Consider the following 16,590-nt stretch of genomic DNA (forward strand, 5'->3'; position numbering starts at 1 on the left):
CAAGAGATCATCATTTTATATCGTATTTGTTAAACACTGTGTGCTAGGCACTGTGCTAAGGGCTTGGGTAGATGCATGCTAATCAGATTGGATTCAGTCCATGTCCCACATAGGGCTGACAGTCTTAATTCCCATTTTATGGATAAGGTACCTGAAGCACAGAGAAGTTAGCTACTTGCTCCGGGTCACACAGCAGCCAAGCGGCAGAGCTGGGAATAGAACCCAAGTCTTCTGTCTCCCTGGCCCATGTTTTTGCCACCAGGCCATGCTCCTTCCCATTTAAAGCCCAGGTGGGAAATGGGATTGTTAAACCCTTCATGGATCTATTATTATTTTGGTATTTATTAAGCTCGTGCTATGTGTGAAGTTCTAGGCTCTCAGCTGGAGTTAGGGTGCTTTGGAGGAGCTTTAGGGCACTACTGCTGAATCGCTACTTGATGAGCACCCTATGTATTTGAGATGGAGGGAGGGGTTGAGATTGAGGCAATAGTTTGACAAAAAAACTGTGTGTGGGAGGGGAACCGGGGGAGCCGCAGTGGTCCATTGTAGGGTTCCGTTCAAGTCAGAGTGTGAAGGGGAGAGAAGGTAAGACTGCAACTTAAGAAATGAAGAAATTCCATTGCTGTTTTAGAGGAATGATCCATCCAGCCTAGTATCGTGTCTACTCCAGTAGCATCAACTGGTGGCTTGTTGTGAGCTGGGGATGGATCTACCAACTCTGTTTTATTGTACTCGCCCTGGCCCTTAGTGCAGTGCTCTGCACACAGTCAGTGCTCAATAAATGCCATTCATTGGTGATGAAGGGGGGAAGCGTGAGGGCGTTGCTCTACTTGTTTTTCTCTGACGAGCTACTTTTTCATTCTGAAACATCATCATCAATGATATTTATTGAATGCTTACTATGTGCAGAGCACCGTACTAAGCGCTCAGGAGAGTACAATATAGTTAGCAGACATATCCCCTGCCCACAAGGAGCTTGCAGGCTATCAAATCCTAGTAGCAGTTTTGCAAAATCTAAGTTGTCAGTTCCAGAGCAGTACGTTACACAATATGTAGTGGGGTATGTGGATTTGTGGAGGATTTCATAGTTTACTTTGAGTGTATGCACCCAGCAGAAGTTAACTGGAAGTCAGTGCATTAGTTCTTAGAAGCCCAACACATTTTATCTGCATTTGTTGGGTTTGTGACTCGGGGATTGTGTTTGGACTATAAGAAAGGGATCCTAATGAATGAAATAACTTTTTCATCCCTGCAGGTAGTGTAATTTATGATTCATTTATGTAATATCCATTTCTTTTAATTCATAAATGTCAGTGTTCATATTGGAGGAATTTTAGTGAAATGATTTGTTGTCCAGAGTGTATTTTTAAAAAACGTTTGAAAGCTTATTAGGTTAAGGGCCACAGTACGTAAAGATGAGTGAGATTTGCGGTGCACAATGTGTATAAAATTTGTAATATTTTTTATGGTATTTGTTAAGCACTTACTATGTGCCAGACACTGTACTAAGTTCTGGTGTAGATTACAAGGTTGGACACAGTTCATGTCCCACATGGGGCACATAATATTAATCCTCATTTTACAGATGAGGTAACTGAGGCCCAGTCAAGTTAAGTGACTTGCCCAATGTTACACGGCAGACATGTGGAGGAGCTGGAATTACAACTCAGGTCCTTCTTACTCCCAAACCCCTGCTTTATTCAGTAAGCCATGCTGCTTGCTGATAACACACTGATGCTCTTAACATATGCATACTGTACTTATGTCTCTAATATTTTAAACTTACTAGTATCTCACAAACACATTTAGAGGAGGTTTATAAATCAGTGTTCTTTGGAATGCCTGTTTACTGGAGAAGCTATTGAAGCCTGTTGGTGATAAGAATTAAAGAGCCGAGCTATTTTAAAAGCTGGCTAAAATTAACAAGATTTCAGTAAAACCAATTTTTCTCTGACAGACATGGAAACATCAGGGCACTGGGGCAGGCCTTTACCATCCTCTGGCCCAGTTTGTGGCCTCATTATCAGAGTCTAGAGGCATTCCCTCGAGGCCTTTAAGGATGATTCCTCCATTTTAGGATGAGCCCAGAAATTGGAATTGATTTTTTTTTCCCGGGGCCCCAGCTTTGCCACCAACTTGCCGACAGAACTTGAGAGTGTTGGTGTTACTCATCATGGTACCTGTTTTTTCCATGTGCAGAAGGCTGAAACTCTTTTCACTTTTTAACTGTCTTTGGAGTAGAAGTTAGGAATTAGATGATACAGTTACTCACTGCACATGTTTTATAGGATTGTGAGTGATCATTGACCTGAACATATTGAAAGCAGGGCAGCAGTCATGTGCATCTGGAATTGTGCAGCTACTGGAGAGGTAAAACCAGGTCAACCTGGAAAAGTAAATCTGCTAGGACCAAGTAATATTATAGCTGCAATTTATTTATATTAATGTCTGTCTCCCACTCTAGACTGTAAGCTCGTTGTGGGTCGGGAACGTGTCTGTAGTTATATTGTATTCTCCCAAACGCTTAGTACAGTGCTCTGCACACAGTATGGGATCAATAAATACGATTGACTGACAAGTAAAAATTTGACACATTTAATCTTGTCATTATGAAACTATATTGTAAAATGTAGCTCTCAATTTATTTCATAGAGTCTAAATGATTTGAGCAGAGCTGTCAGCTCTTTAAATATGAGAAATAGCAAATAGCTTTTTTTTGGTATCCTTGTGATCGAAGACACCTTGTCTAATAGTTCATCGGAAATGACAGGATTGGATAAAGCAGATGACTGTGGAGTTTGATCCTCCGGAGGTCCTTATGAAGAGAGGAGAAGCAGCATGGCTTAGTGGATAGAGCACGGGCCTGGGAACCTGAAGGACCCAGCTCCATCACTTGTCTGCTGTATGGCCTTGGGAAAGTCACTTCACTTCGTCTTTGTCTGTTACCTCGTCTGTAAAATGGGGATTAAAACTGTGAGCCCCATGTGGGACAGGGAGTTTAGCTGATTAGCTTGTGTCTTCCCCAGTGCATAATACAGTGTCTGGCACATAGTGAGTGCTTAAAAACCATTTTTTTTTAAATAGAGGTTTCCAAGTGTCTGGCCTTGTTTAAGCGTAGGGCTCAATGATCAATCTCAGAAAAAAACATCCCAAGGCTTGAGATTCTCTGTCAAGAGTTCCTTCTCACGAATGTCTACCAGTTGAATTCAAAGGTAGCAGAGTCACAAATGCAGAACTCTTCAACCTAACCCTTGAGGGAGCCGAGGAATTGAAGTGACCTACATTTTTTAAAGGACATTTATTAACTCTCACTTTGTGCCAGGCACTGTACTAAGCCCTGGGGTAGCTACAAGCTAATTGGGTTGGACACAGTCCATGTCATACATGGGACTCACAGTCTTAATCCCCATTTTACACATGAGGTAACTGAGGCACAGAGAAGTTAAGTGACTTGTCCAAGGTCACCCAGCAGACAGGTGGTGGAACTGGGATTAGAACTCAAGTCCTCTAACTCTCAGGCCCATGATCTTTCCACTAGGCCATGCTGCTTCTTAATATTTCACATTTTTCATTGGGCAGTGGCACGTGTGGGTTTCTTTGAGTGCAGCAGAGAGAGTGCAGAGGACTAGGAACAAACGCTATAGAAATTCAATATTTATTCAGCTATTTCATTCTGGCATAGTCATTCTTCTGTCTGTGGAATCCTTTTTCTCTCTCCTGTTCCCCTATTTGTGAAAAACAGAATTCTCTCTGTCTCCTCCATTAGAATGTATACTTTCCGAGGGTTGGGGAAATGTTTCGCTTCTTCTGTACTCCCCCAAACTCTCCATACTGTGCGCTGCCCTCCGTAGGCACGCAGTAAATTCCATTGATGACAAACAGGGGAAGCAGTGAGGCCAGGTGGATAGAGCACAGGCCTGGGAGTCAGAGGACATGATTCTATCCCAACTCCACCACTTGTCTGCTGTGTGACCTTGGGCAAGTCACTCTGTGCCTAAGCTCTCCCATCTACAAAATGGGATTTGAGTACCTGTTCTCCTTCCTACTTAGACTGTGAGCCCCGTGTGGACATGATTATCTTCTGTCTACCCCATTGCTTAGTTCAGTACTTGGTACATAAGTGCTTAACAGATTCCACAATTATCAGTATTATTAAGGCTAGGTTTTAAAAGGAGCAGCATTAGCATTCCTTATTATCGCTTTTTTGATTATATGCATCCTACTGCAGCCTTTCCCATAGATTTCTTAGAAACACAATCACTTTTTGGGAACTTGCAGAGGCATCATCAGAAGCAGTCAGAGCCATTTCATCTTCACATAAGCCTTGCCGTCAATCAGATTACCCCAACCAGGATGCGGCATGTTGCTTATATTACTCTTGGGCAACTGTAATTGCAGACCCTGGCAGATCATTTTTATTAATTCAGTAGAACTTTGCTAGGTTTTAAATATTATGAAATTTAATTACCTCCACACTGTGTGGAAAGCCCTGTTCATCAATCTAAAGAATGCAATAATACTTACTGGAGGTTTCAGTAGTGAAGGGCAGTCAACGAGGAGAAGGTTGTAGTCAATAGACATCTGAGCCTCAGTTTTGTGGGTTTTAAGAGGAGTAATAAAATAAGACCCACAGAAGTGTGAGGATTGGCTGATTTTTTAAAATAACCTTTTTAAAACTGTACTATTTTGAATTAAAAATAATAAAGTTTTCACTGTTGAAACTTGAATTCATAGTAAACTTTCTGCTTTTAAAATAAGATTTCTCGATTTTTGTAGAGTGGAAAAATCCCTGGAATATTTGCCACAGGGTAAGAAACTGGGTTTCTAAGGATGCCTCTAACATTTAATGTCTGAACGTTCAATTTTACATTCCTTTGTGATCTATTTATAGGCTCTTTTAGATGTGTGGTTAAAACTTTTCTCTTAATCGGTTGTCAGTTTTTCAGTATTTATTTTTGTACAGATATCAGCATTTGAACACAAATTATTGATGACAAATGTTGTTGTACTGAACATTTCATTGTGAAATACTTCTTTCCTCTGTCGTTACCCTTGCCCCTAATCGCTTTCCGCTTTCATTACCCTTGCCCCTAATCATCTGCCCCCAGCTGTACCTACGCAACTTCAACCCCATTTAGTGATTTTCGGGACACCACTCCTGACCCCCCAGATCTGGTGGATTAGGGATTTACCCCTCCCCACCCCCCCCAAATCAAGCAGTAGTACTGTTCCACCTTGGACTCTGGAACTCCCCTTCTGTCAGGCACAAAATCCCTTTAATCCTGCAACCCACTCTTCTGAGACAGCCTCTATGACTAGACGGTGAGAGCCACTCTGAGATGAAGGCGCTCCTTGTAGAAAACTCAAGCATTTTGCATATCCTCCCAACCCTCACAACAAAGATGCTTAATGGAAGTCTAAGTTGGGCTCTGCAGAATGGAGCTAACAAGCCATCTGTGGTAAATGGGCAGCTTGTGAAGACTGAAGAGGTGCAAGGCTCTTCAAGAAGAAAGGGGAAAGTGATAATTGTGGAAACTCTTGTGGGATTGATTTTACTGCTTCTGCAAGATTCTAACCTTTTGGGCTGACTCGTGAAGGACCTTGTATATTCTGCCCTTCCAGGGATCACCCTGGAGTTTTGCTGCATTTCAGAGTTAGGAGAAATGCAGGAAACAACATCAAAGCACTTTTACAGAAAAAACATTTTAATGCTATTGGCATTATTTATTTTTTAGTGGTATTTGTTAAGTGCTATGTGCCAGATGCCATAATGGGAGCTGGGGTAGATTCATGATAATCAGGGTGGGCACAGTCCATGTCCCAGAGAAGTTCACAGGCTCGATTCTCATTTTACCAATGAGGTAATTGAGGCCCAGAGAAGTGCACTAGGTCATCCAGCAGACAAGTGGAGGAGCCAGGATTAGAACCCAGGTTCTGTGGATTCCCAGGCCCATGCTCTTCCCACTAGTTCACGCTGCTTTTCACACAGATCTGGTGTCTCTGACTGTGGAAAGTGCTCAGTGGACCAAGATTGCAAATTAATTAGTTCATTCGATTGTATTTATCGAGCACTTACTGTGTGCGGAACAGCGTTCTGAGTACTTGTACTAAAACTACTCCAACGACAGTCTGGCAGTCCGCATTAGAATCGGAGGGGTCTTGGCCCCAGACAGTGAAGTAAAGCAGTGCCATCTGTGAGGTCCAATCCTGTTCAGCCAGGCTTCAGGAAGGAACAAAGGAGCTGAAAGCAGGGCCCAAAATATGATCCTGGTTCCCTGAGAAACTCTTTCAACTTCAGTCTTTGGTATCAGTTAAACTTGCACGAATCAGTCCTGCAGGAGCTCCTACAGATAGATGACTGGGCTCTAGAACCACAAACCAAATAAGATATCAATCAATGGTATTTATTGAGTGCTTACTACATGCAGAGCACTGTACTAAGTGCATGGAAGAATACATCTGTCGCATTTATTAAGCACTTACTGTGTGCAGAGCACTGTACTAAGTGCTTGTGAGAGTACAATATAACAATAAATAGACACATTCCCTGCCCACAACAAGCTTACAGTCTAGAGGATACACTTGGTTATCAGAGTTTCTGATCAAGGTGTCATTTCAGCCCCCTTAAGCACTCATACCTAATACAGGATCCCCATGACAGCACTATTTCTTGAGAAAATGCTGTTGAATCGTAGTGCTGGGGAATCTTTACAGCTTTTCTTTGAAACAGCATGGCCTACTGGATAGAATATGGGCTTGGGAGTTAGTAGGGCCTGGGTTCTGATCCCGGCTTTGCCACTTGTCTGCTGTGTGACCTTCGGTAAGTCAAGTAAGCTCATTATGGGCAGGGAATGTATCTGTTATGTTGTACTCTTCCAAGCGCTTAGTACAGTGATCCACACACAGCAAGCACTCAATAAATGCACTTGACTTAATTTCTCCGTGCCTCAATGACCTCATATGTAAAATGGAGATTAACACTGTGAGCCCTCCGTGGGATAGAGACTGGGTCCAGCCTGATTATTTTGTGTCTACCCTAGCACTGTAGAACAGTGCTTGGCACATAGTAAGTGCCTAACAAGTTTCTAAATTATTATTTATTTTTATTGTAATTGGCATCTGTTTGTCTTATCCCCCCACACACACATACTGTAAACTCTCTGCATCAATCAATAGTATTTATTGAGAAGCAGTGTAGCCTAGTGGAAAGAATACAGGCCTGGGAGTCAGAGGACCTGGCTGCTAATTCTGGCTCTGCCACTTGTCAGCAGTGTGACCTTGGGTAAGCCATTTAACCTCTCTGTGCCTCAGTTTTCTCATCTGTGAAATGGGGGTTAAGACTGCAGTCCCATGTGGGTTGAGGACTGTGTTCAACCCGATTATATTGTATCCTGGCATATAGTAAGCGCTTAACAAATACCATTGTTGTTACTATTCCGGAATGCAGAGCACTGTATTAAGCACTTGAGAGAGTACAGTACAAGAGAGGTAGCAGCTATATTCTCTGCCCACCTCATGAAGACAGAAACTGTGTTTTATTTCCGTTGTTTGACTCCAAACCCTTAATTCAGTGCTGTTAAACCCAGAAGGCACTCATGTTGTTACCACTATTGCTGCTGTTATTGCTGATGACTGCTGCTCCTATGAATGAATGGATTAAATAATAATAAAAAAGGGATTGTACTCTGGCTTAGCAAAAGCATTTTTTTAAAAAAAAATTGATCAAGGCTTCCTACTATGTTCATCAAGGTTGGCTGCTCTAATTGGAAACAGCAATGATGGCAGAACATAAAAATCGGAGCAAATGGATGTAGTGTAACAAGCCTATTAGATCCACAGTTAGAAGACTTCAACAGAAAAATGATTCATGTGAAATGGACTCTGAGAACTAGCAAACATGAAGGCATGCCGGTTCATGTTTTTGGGAAAGATTTCAACTGTTCCAGAGCAGTTTTTCAATACATTTATGGAGAGAAGCACGTAAGCCCCCAATTATTAACGAATTGAGTTGGTAATTTGGCAATGAAAAGGCCACCTGTATTGATGTGGGCAAATCTCATGTGGGTGAAAATGAGTCAAAGATAATCAAAATAATAATGATGATGGTACCTGTTAAGTGCTTACTGTGTGCCAAGCACTGTTATAAGCACTGGGGTAGATACAAGGTAATCAGATTGTCCCACATTTGGCTCACAGTCTTAATCCCCATTTTACAGATGAGGTAACTGAGGCACAGATAAATTAAGTGACTTTCCCATAGTCACATTGCTGATAAGTGGCAGAGCCAGGGTTAGAACCCACAACCTCTGACTCCCCAAAAACATATTTTTGTTTTGTGCTATCTTGGCTGTTATAGGTGGGGGAGAACAATGGAGTAGCTAATCAATCTTCACAGGGATGCAAGTGCTGTTGTTCCAAATTGCTAGTATTCCCTTCTTGCAAATCATCCATTCATTTGGCTTGAAAAACCAAAGAAGCCTTTTTGCCGCCAGCAGCTGACTTTTTTAAGATCAGCCTCTAACCTTGGCGTTATCCTTGACTCATTTCTCTCATTCACCCCATGTATTCAACCTGTCACCAGATCCTCTTGGTTCAACTTTCACAACATTGCTAAAATCTACCCTTTCTTCTCCATCCAAACTGCTTCCATGTTAATCCCAGGATTTAGCCTATCCCTCCTTGATTACTGCATCAACCTCTTTGCTGCCCTCCATGCCTCCTGTCTCTCCCCACTCCAGGTCATACTTCACTCTGCTGTGTGGATCATTTTTCTGTAAAGAACATTATCAGTGTTCTCACCACTCCTCAAGAACCTCCAGTGGGTGCCCATCTACCTCTGCATCAAACAGAAACTCCTCTCTATTGACTTTAAATCACTCAATCACCATACCCCCTTCTACCTTAGCTCACTGATTTCCTACTACAACCCAGCACAAACTCTTCACTCCTCTAATGCCAACCTACTCAGTGTTCCCCAGTCTCATTTATCTCATAGCTGACCTCTTGCCCATGTCCTGCTTCTGACATGAAATGCCGTCCCTCTTCATGTCCAACAGGCGATCATTCTCCCCATCTTCAAAGCCTGTCTAAAAACACATCTCCTCCAACAGGCTTTCCCCAAATAAGCCCTAATTTCCTCTTCTCCCACTCCCTTCTTTGTCACTTTTACACTTGAATTTGCATCCTTTATTCACCTCTCCCTCAGCCCTGACACCACTTCTATACATATCTGTAATTTATTTCTATTAAGGTCTACCCACCCCCTCTAGACTATACAGTCATTGCCAGCTGTGTGACTTTGGGCAAGTCACTTCACTTCTCTGGGCCTCAGTTCCCTCATCTGTAAAATGGGGATGAAGACTGTGAGCCCCTGTGGGGCAACCTGATAACCTTGTAACCTCCCCAGCACTTAGAACGGTGCGTTGCACACAGTAAGCGCTTAATAAATGCTATTATTATTATTATTATTATTATTATTAAATCACTTCTCTATGTCTCAGTGACCTTATCTGTAAAATAGGAATGAACACTTTGAGCCCCATGTGAGACGTGGACTGTGTCCAACCTGATGATCTTGTACTTAGTATCGTGCTTGTCACATAGTAAGTTCTTAACTAATACCATAAAATACTCCAGCTCCACATTACTTATGTAAATATTCTTCCATTTCCGCTATCCCACCCATTTCCGCTATCCCAAATCTATGCACTCCCCTAGTGCCAGTTTACTCACTGTGCTCCCATCTCATCTATTTCGCAGCCTGCTGTTTTCCCGTATCCTCTAGTTTAGAATCCCCTTCTCCTCCGTAAATGGCAGACTACCACTCTCCCCACCTTCAAAGCGTTATTAAAGTAACATCTTTTCCAAGAGGCCTTTCCTGATTAAGCCTTCTTTTCCCCAGCTTACTCTCCCTTCTGTATCATCTGTGCACGTGGATCAGTGATTTTAGGACAAGTCATATACATCCCATCCCTAATCCCACATCACTTATGTACATATATTAATATATTATAAACTGTTCATATTAATGTCTGTCTCCCCCTCTAGACTGTAAACTCATTATGGGCAGGGAACATGTCTGCTAATTCTGTTATACTCTCCCAAACGTTTAGTACAGTGCTCTGTGCATAGTAAGTAATCAATAAATACCAATGATTGATTAGTACGGTGCTCTGCTCAGAGTAAGCACTCAAGAGATGACATTGATTGATTGAAATGAAGGAAGCCAGTTTGTCCTGTGGTGATGAACAGAGCAAGACACACACATGACATGAACCTTTAGACCATACTACAGCTCCTCAGAGAAGATGCAGTATCCAACTTTTTCTATGGCTGTGTGGTGGTGTTATCCAAGGGAAGTCTTCTGAGGCTTTAAACTATCCAATAAGTGTCACATACGAGCTATATTTTATCAAAAGGCAAGGCAGGGCCATCACCAACGGGTTCCTGGAGCCCGGGCAGGCTACTATCATCCATAAGGGGTACGCTTCAGTCCAGTTCCGTAGTCTGTGGGACTGAACACGTGCCCAGCGGAATTGATGAGTGCCTGGGTTTCCATGGTGGCAGCATATACACACTCATTCCCTCTCATTCCGGTCGGTGTTTCTGCCAGAGTAGTGGGTCCAGCGAATGAGTAGGCAGGGATGTGGCACACTGTGGAGGGCATGCAAACATCGTACGTACAGAACTCATTTAAGGCCAAGTGAGTATAACAATGTGCCATTGTGGTGCGACTGCCCTTTAGCCAACAGGTGGTTCCCCGGAGAAGGCACCTTGACAACCCTAAGGTCTTTGCTGTCCATGTTAATATTAAGCAGCATCACCTAGTGGAAAGAGCGTGGGCCTGGCAGGCAGAGGACCTAAATTCTAATCCTGGATCTGTCACTTCTCTGCTGGGTGACCATGGGTAAGTTGCTAAACTTATCAGTGTCTCAGTTACCTCATCTTTAAAATGGGAATTAAGTCCTACTCCTTCATACTGAGTCCTGGTGGGACTGGAACTATATCTGAACTGATTATCTTCTATCTACCCCATTGTTTAGTACAGTACTTGGTGTACGCTTGATTCGGGCAGGAATTGTGTCTGTTATATTGTTGTGTTGTACTCTCCCAAGCACATAGTACAGTGCTCTGCACATAGTAAGCACTCAGTAAATGCCATTGACTGGCTGACTACATAGAAAGTGCTTAACTAATACCATTAAAAAAACAACTGTGGTATTTGTTAAGCTCTTATACTGCTAAACAGTGTACTAAGCGCTGGACCAAATACAAGGTAATCAGACTTGTTCTCTGTCCAACAGCTAGCAGGATTCCTGCACTAGACCATCTACGAGCATCAAAGCTTTGTCTGTTGTAATATAGCTTTACTGGGGTAGACAGAAGCCCTGTGTTCCTTTTTTGTTCTCCAAGAGACGTAGGTAAACCCAATCAGGTTTTTCAGGCTTCTATCGACCAGTGTTTAGTTGTAGCACTTGGACCATCAATCAGTTGGTGGTATTTACTGAGTACTTACTGTTTAGAGAGCACTGCATTAAGCTCTTGGAAACATGGAAATCAACAGAATTGGTAGATGTGATCCCCGCCCAGGAGTTTACAGTCTGTTGGGGAGACAAAGTAGATTAAGGATAGGGGAAATAGTAGAGTATGAGGATATGTACCTAAGTATTGTGGGTTTGGGTGAGTATCAAAGTGCCTAAGGGGTTCAGAGCCAAGTTCCTAGTCAGTGCAGAGGGGAAGATGGATAGGGGAAATAAAAGCCTTGTTCTGGAAAGGCCTTTTGGAGGAAATGTGATTTTAGGAGAGTTTCGGAAGTATGGAGAGTTGTGGAGAGAGTTCCAGCCCTAGGGAGGATGTAGACAACAGGTGGGTCGTGAGATTAGATGAGACTGAAGTGGTGGTTTTGTTAAAGGAGTGGTGTGCAGGTTGGGTTGCAGTAGGAGATTGGCAAGGTTAGGTAGAAAGGAGAGTTGATTGAGTTGGGGAAATTCTGATGTGTTTCCCCTTCTCAAGCAAAACTTCCAATATGTGACATTTGTGTCATCTGTCACTTGTACAATAAAAATATTCAGCAATGTATTAGGAATGCCTTTCCAAGAGTTCTGGCAATCTTACAAATCTCTCCAGCTTTGATTTTTAAGTTACATGAATAGTTAAAATAGGTCACTCACATTTAGAAGAACTTTTGAGTTTCAAGTTAAAATTGTTATAGCAGGAATTGTGTAAGTAGTACAACATAAATCTGGTTTCTTGGATACATTTTTTTTTGAGAAGTTAAGTGCTTTTTGATCTTTGGTTATTTACTGCACTGCCCGGAAGTACAAAAGCTATTTCTTTGGTTATTTCACTGCAGTGCCCGGAAGTACAAAAGCTATTTCCTGGGTATTTTTCATTTTGTTTTATTTTATTATAGCATTCGTTATGCCCTTACTGTGTGCAAGGCACAGTTCTAAGCTCCAGGGTAGATGCAAGGTAATCAGGTCCCACGTGGAAATCACATTCTTAATCCCCATTTTACAGATGATGTAATTGGGGCCCAGAGAAGTGATGTGACTTGTTCAAGGCCACACAGCAGACAAGTGGCAGAGCAGGATTAGAACCCAGGTCCTTCTGACTCCCAGGTCCGTGCTGTACCCATTAGGCAATGCTCCTTCGGCTTCTCATTTAGCTTCTGTAAGAAGTTTTTTTTCTTTTATGAAATGAAAACTTCCTGTTGTTCCTTGCCCTCCAGCCACACACACAAAAAAAAGATCTAGAAGCGTGTTGTAGTATGGGTCCAGTAGCCCAGAGCCAATTTCATTCAAATATACTTCATGAGTCTTTCTGTCCCTCTGCTCAGATAATGATATTGTGTGCCATTATCCCAGAGTGTAAAGTTACTACTCCCTCGTCATAAGTAAAGTATTTGGGAAGGCACATGAAGCATATTTGAAGGCCTTCCCATCCCCCTTGTGCAAAGATGAACATATTGGTTGCCATAGGAATATTTTTCCCATGCAGTTCTTAGAGGATGAGGCTTTGGTTAATGTGCATTGAACAGAAACTCCTTACCATTGGCTTTAAAGCACTCAGTCAACTTGCTCTGCCCTACCAAGCCTCATTGATCCCATACTACAGCCCAGCCTGTACACACCACTCCTCTGGTGCCAGCTTACTCATTGTGCCCCAGTCTCATCTATCTCACCACTGACCCCTTTTCCATGTCCTCACCCTAGCCTGGAACTCGCTCCCCCTGTATATATGCTGGACCACCACTCTCTCCACCTTCAAAGCATTATTAAGGTCGCATTGTCTCCAAGAGTTTTTTTCCTGATTAAGCCCTCTTTTCCCCAGCTCACCCTCTCGTCTGTGTCATCTGTGCACTTGGATCTGTGACCTTTGAACATTTAAATATTCACCCCAAACCCACAGCACTTATGTACATATCATTAATTCATATATTATAAATTACTTATGTTAATGCTTCTCTCCCCCTCTAGACTGTAAGGTCATTATGGGCAGGGAACATGTCTTCTATTTCTGTTGTATCATACTCTCACAAGTGCTTAGTATAGCACTGTCCATGTAGTAAGCACTCAGTAAATACCATTGAGTGATTCCAGGTGGTGGAAGAATGAAAGCTTATTCTCTGTTAGACTCTAGCATTGCTGCTGTTACTGTTATTACTTATATTTATTTACTTGTATTTATATTAATTAGTTATATTCATTACTTATATTTACTCAGCACTGGGGCAGTTGAAAGTCAATCCCTGTCCACATGGGATGCACAGTCTAAGTCAGGGAGGGTGGAAGCCTATCCAACACAATAAGAAGCTGCAATTGATTAGAAAATCTTACAATTAAAAAATGACAGCAGCTCAGCCACACTGGATGGGGCAGTTTTTGAGACCTCAGGGGTTCAGTCCAGGCCAACCACCACAGTCTTTCTAATGTTGTAGTCCTTGTGAAGACAGGCTTGGTTCTGATGGACTTTGAGTGACAGGGCCAGGCTTGGTTTCGGTGGACTTTGTTGGGAGGGGGCAGGCTTGGTTTCGGTGGACTTTGTTGGGAGGGGGCAGGCTTGGTTCCAGTAGACTTCAAGGAGAGTTGGGAGGCCTTGCCAGGCAACCTGGCTCCTGCCCACCTTCTCAACAGAACATCCCCCTTAGCCTTTTTCATTTTTACGAGGTAATGTTCTCAGAACAGTGGCACTGAACAACTCTCTCCTTGTTTTGGCTTTTCCCCTGCAGGCAAGAGGAGCAGATGTCCCCGAGATTCCCGGAGAGCTGCCACTTAAGACGTGTGGCAGTACAGCCAGCATGAAGGTCAAACATGTAAAAAAGTGAGTAGTCATTTTACTGTGAGCTTTGAAGCCAACTTAAAGAGATTGATTTCTTTTTATCGTTGCTTTCAAACCTTCTTGAAGCTCAACTCTCATTTGCTGGGTAGCTGGACTAGTGTGAAGGGAATAAGTCTGTAGATGGGTATTTGACTGACAAAGCAGCAGGTCATAGAGTAGGTTTAAAGGCATGCCCTCTTCAGCTCAGAATGAAGCTGAGCTTTCTGTCTTTGAGGTATATGTTCCTTAACAGTCTGTGTAAAAAAAAAAAACAACTTGATTTTTGAACCACACAAGTTCATTTTGAGGACTCTTCAGTCCTGGTCTGATGGCTGTTAGAAAAATCAAGCCCTTCTTACAGTCAAGGACTAACAGTCAGATAGCCCTAGGGCTCAGCTTGAACTCTAGGAAGCGAGAGATTCTCAGTCACTCATCACCTCACAAGCTGAACCATCTAGAGAACTTTTATATTGGCTTTGCCAAAAGGACTGTGTGGTAGAGTTGCTTCTCTGCCTTGAAAGCGAGTGCAGTAATGATGCCTCAGCTCCAAGAAGTAGGAAAGTGAAAGGATAAAAATGTTTGTTCTGCACTCTCAGATCCACCAATCCAGGCCTGCTGGGCTGCGACAACGTTCACAGGTAAAAATCCGCATTCATGTACCTGGTTTGGTCATTTCAGCTTTTAGTGGCTACCCATTTGGAAATGAGTTTCTGTGGCCCTTGGGAAAGAGATGTTTCTCAGAGCATTGTTTGCATTTTAGCTCCCTCAGGTGGCTTGCAGTGCTGCCATTTTCTCACTGATCTGCCCCTTGGGCCAAAATCAGACTTCCTTCTGCTTTAATGTTCCATGTGAGCAGAGTGTGTGTGTGTCTGTGTGCACGCACCACCTTCAGAAAATGTCCCCTTCATCCACTAACCATAGCTGTAGTTGAGACTCTCAGACCACCAACTCAGTTCTCATTTGCTTCTTTCTGTGTGCTACAGGTTGTCCTTCACGAAGGGCCACTTTCCAAAGATGGCAGAGTGTGCTCACTTTCACTACGAGAATGTGGAGTTTGGCAGCATCCAGGTGAGTCTCAGCTTTCAAAGCCATCTCCCACAGTCTCAAGATCAGATGTTGGAAATGCTGGCCTTCCCTCGGGGGCCACAACATTTTATTGAAGTTTTATTTTTATTTGGGAAAAGTTGGTCAGTGTGATATTTCATGATAAGGACAGGTGACTCCCATTTCCACTGGAAACTCCAAGAAATGCCAGTCACTACACGTTTCAGAAATATAACAGCTCATCTTGTCTTGAAGACCACACATCCCCCCTCCCAGGTTAAGTTGCTGCACTTGGTACCACACTACATTGGCAGTTGTGAGTTACACAGGAGATGTCCAAGGTTTTGAGTGCAGAGAGTAATGTGTCCTACTCCTAAGTGACCCAGTGGAGCATCAGAGGGAGGGACTGCACCTTCTGAATGTAAGTTTGTTGTGGATGGGCAACCTGTCTGCACACTCTGTTACATAGTACTTTCCCAAGCAGTTAGTACAGGGCTCTGCACACAATAAGTGCTCAGTAAATATCACTGATTGAATGTCTGCAAACAGTTGTTCCCTTTTCACTCTGCAGCAAGCAAGTCTTCATTATTTACTTTACTGGGGCATCATCATTAAACCAAAGTTTAGTTGGCTATTTTTGGTGGTGGTGTATTGGTTTCTAGCTAAAATTTAGCATATGGTAGTCAGATTTACAATATTTAACTTTTGCCCCAAGGTAAAGTTTGTTTTGGTTTGAGGCAATTTTTGAAAATGAAAAAAAATTACACAGTAGGGAGAGCATTTCTGTCACATGAAAGGTAGTATTTTGAGGAGCACTGACTGAATTAAGAAGCAGTATGGTCTAGTGGATAGAGCACAGGCCTGCGAGTCAGAAGGACCTGGGTTTATCCCAGCTCTGCCACTTGTCTGCTCTGTGACCTTGGGCAAGTCACTTCACTTCTCTGGGCCTTGGTTCCTTCATCTGTACAATGAGGATTGATTGTGAGCCACATGTCAGACATGGACTGTGTCCAACCCAGTTAGCTTGTATTTACCCCAGTGCTTAGTATAGTGGCACAGAGTAAGTGCCTAACAAATACCATTAAACAAAAACAAAAATCTAGTCAAGCTTTCCCAACAAACCGCCAGAGGATCAGGAACAGATAGATGGCATCTCCCTTTCTCCTGTAAAAGTCACCAAATTCATCATTCGCACATGTCCAAGCATGCCTTTTTGGAACTAGGCAT

The 16,590-nt window shown here is 42.8% G+C and overlaps 1 protein-coding gene across 8 annotated transcripts in view; it reads left to right on the top strand.

Moving 5' to 3' along the window:
- ARHGAP32 (Rho GTPase activating protein 32) overlaps window positions 1-16,590 on the top strand; it is a 368,515-nt gene that overhangs the window by 164,526 nt on the left and 187,399 nt on the right. For 5 of the 8 annotated variants that reach the window (XM_038753686.1, XM_038753688.1, XM_038753690.1 and 2 more), the window contains exons 3-5: window positions 14,231-14,322; window positions 14,916-14,957; window positions 15,303-15,387. In XM_038753686.1, the coding sequence (XP_038609614.1) occupies window positions 14,231-14,322; window positions 14,916-14,957; window positions 15,303-15,387 (219 nt within the window). The remainder of the gene's footprint in view (window positions 1-14,230; window positions 14,323-14,915; window positions 14,958-15,302; window positions 15,388-16,590) is intronic. The other 3 variants (XM_038753689.1, XM_038753692.1, XM_038753693.1) reach the window with 1 other exon arrangement.

This window comes from Tachyglossus aculeatus, chromosome 11, assembly GCF_015852505.1.
Source record: "Tachyglossus aculeatus isolate mTacAcu1 chromosome 11, mTacAcu1.pri, whole genome shotgun sequence".
In the NCBI taxonomy this organism is placed as follows: Eukaryota; Metazoa; Chordata; class Mammalia; order Monotremata; family Tachyglossidae; genus Tachyglossus; species Tachyglossus aculeatus.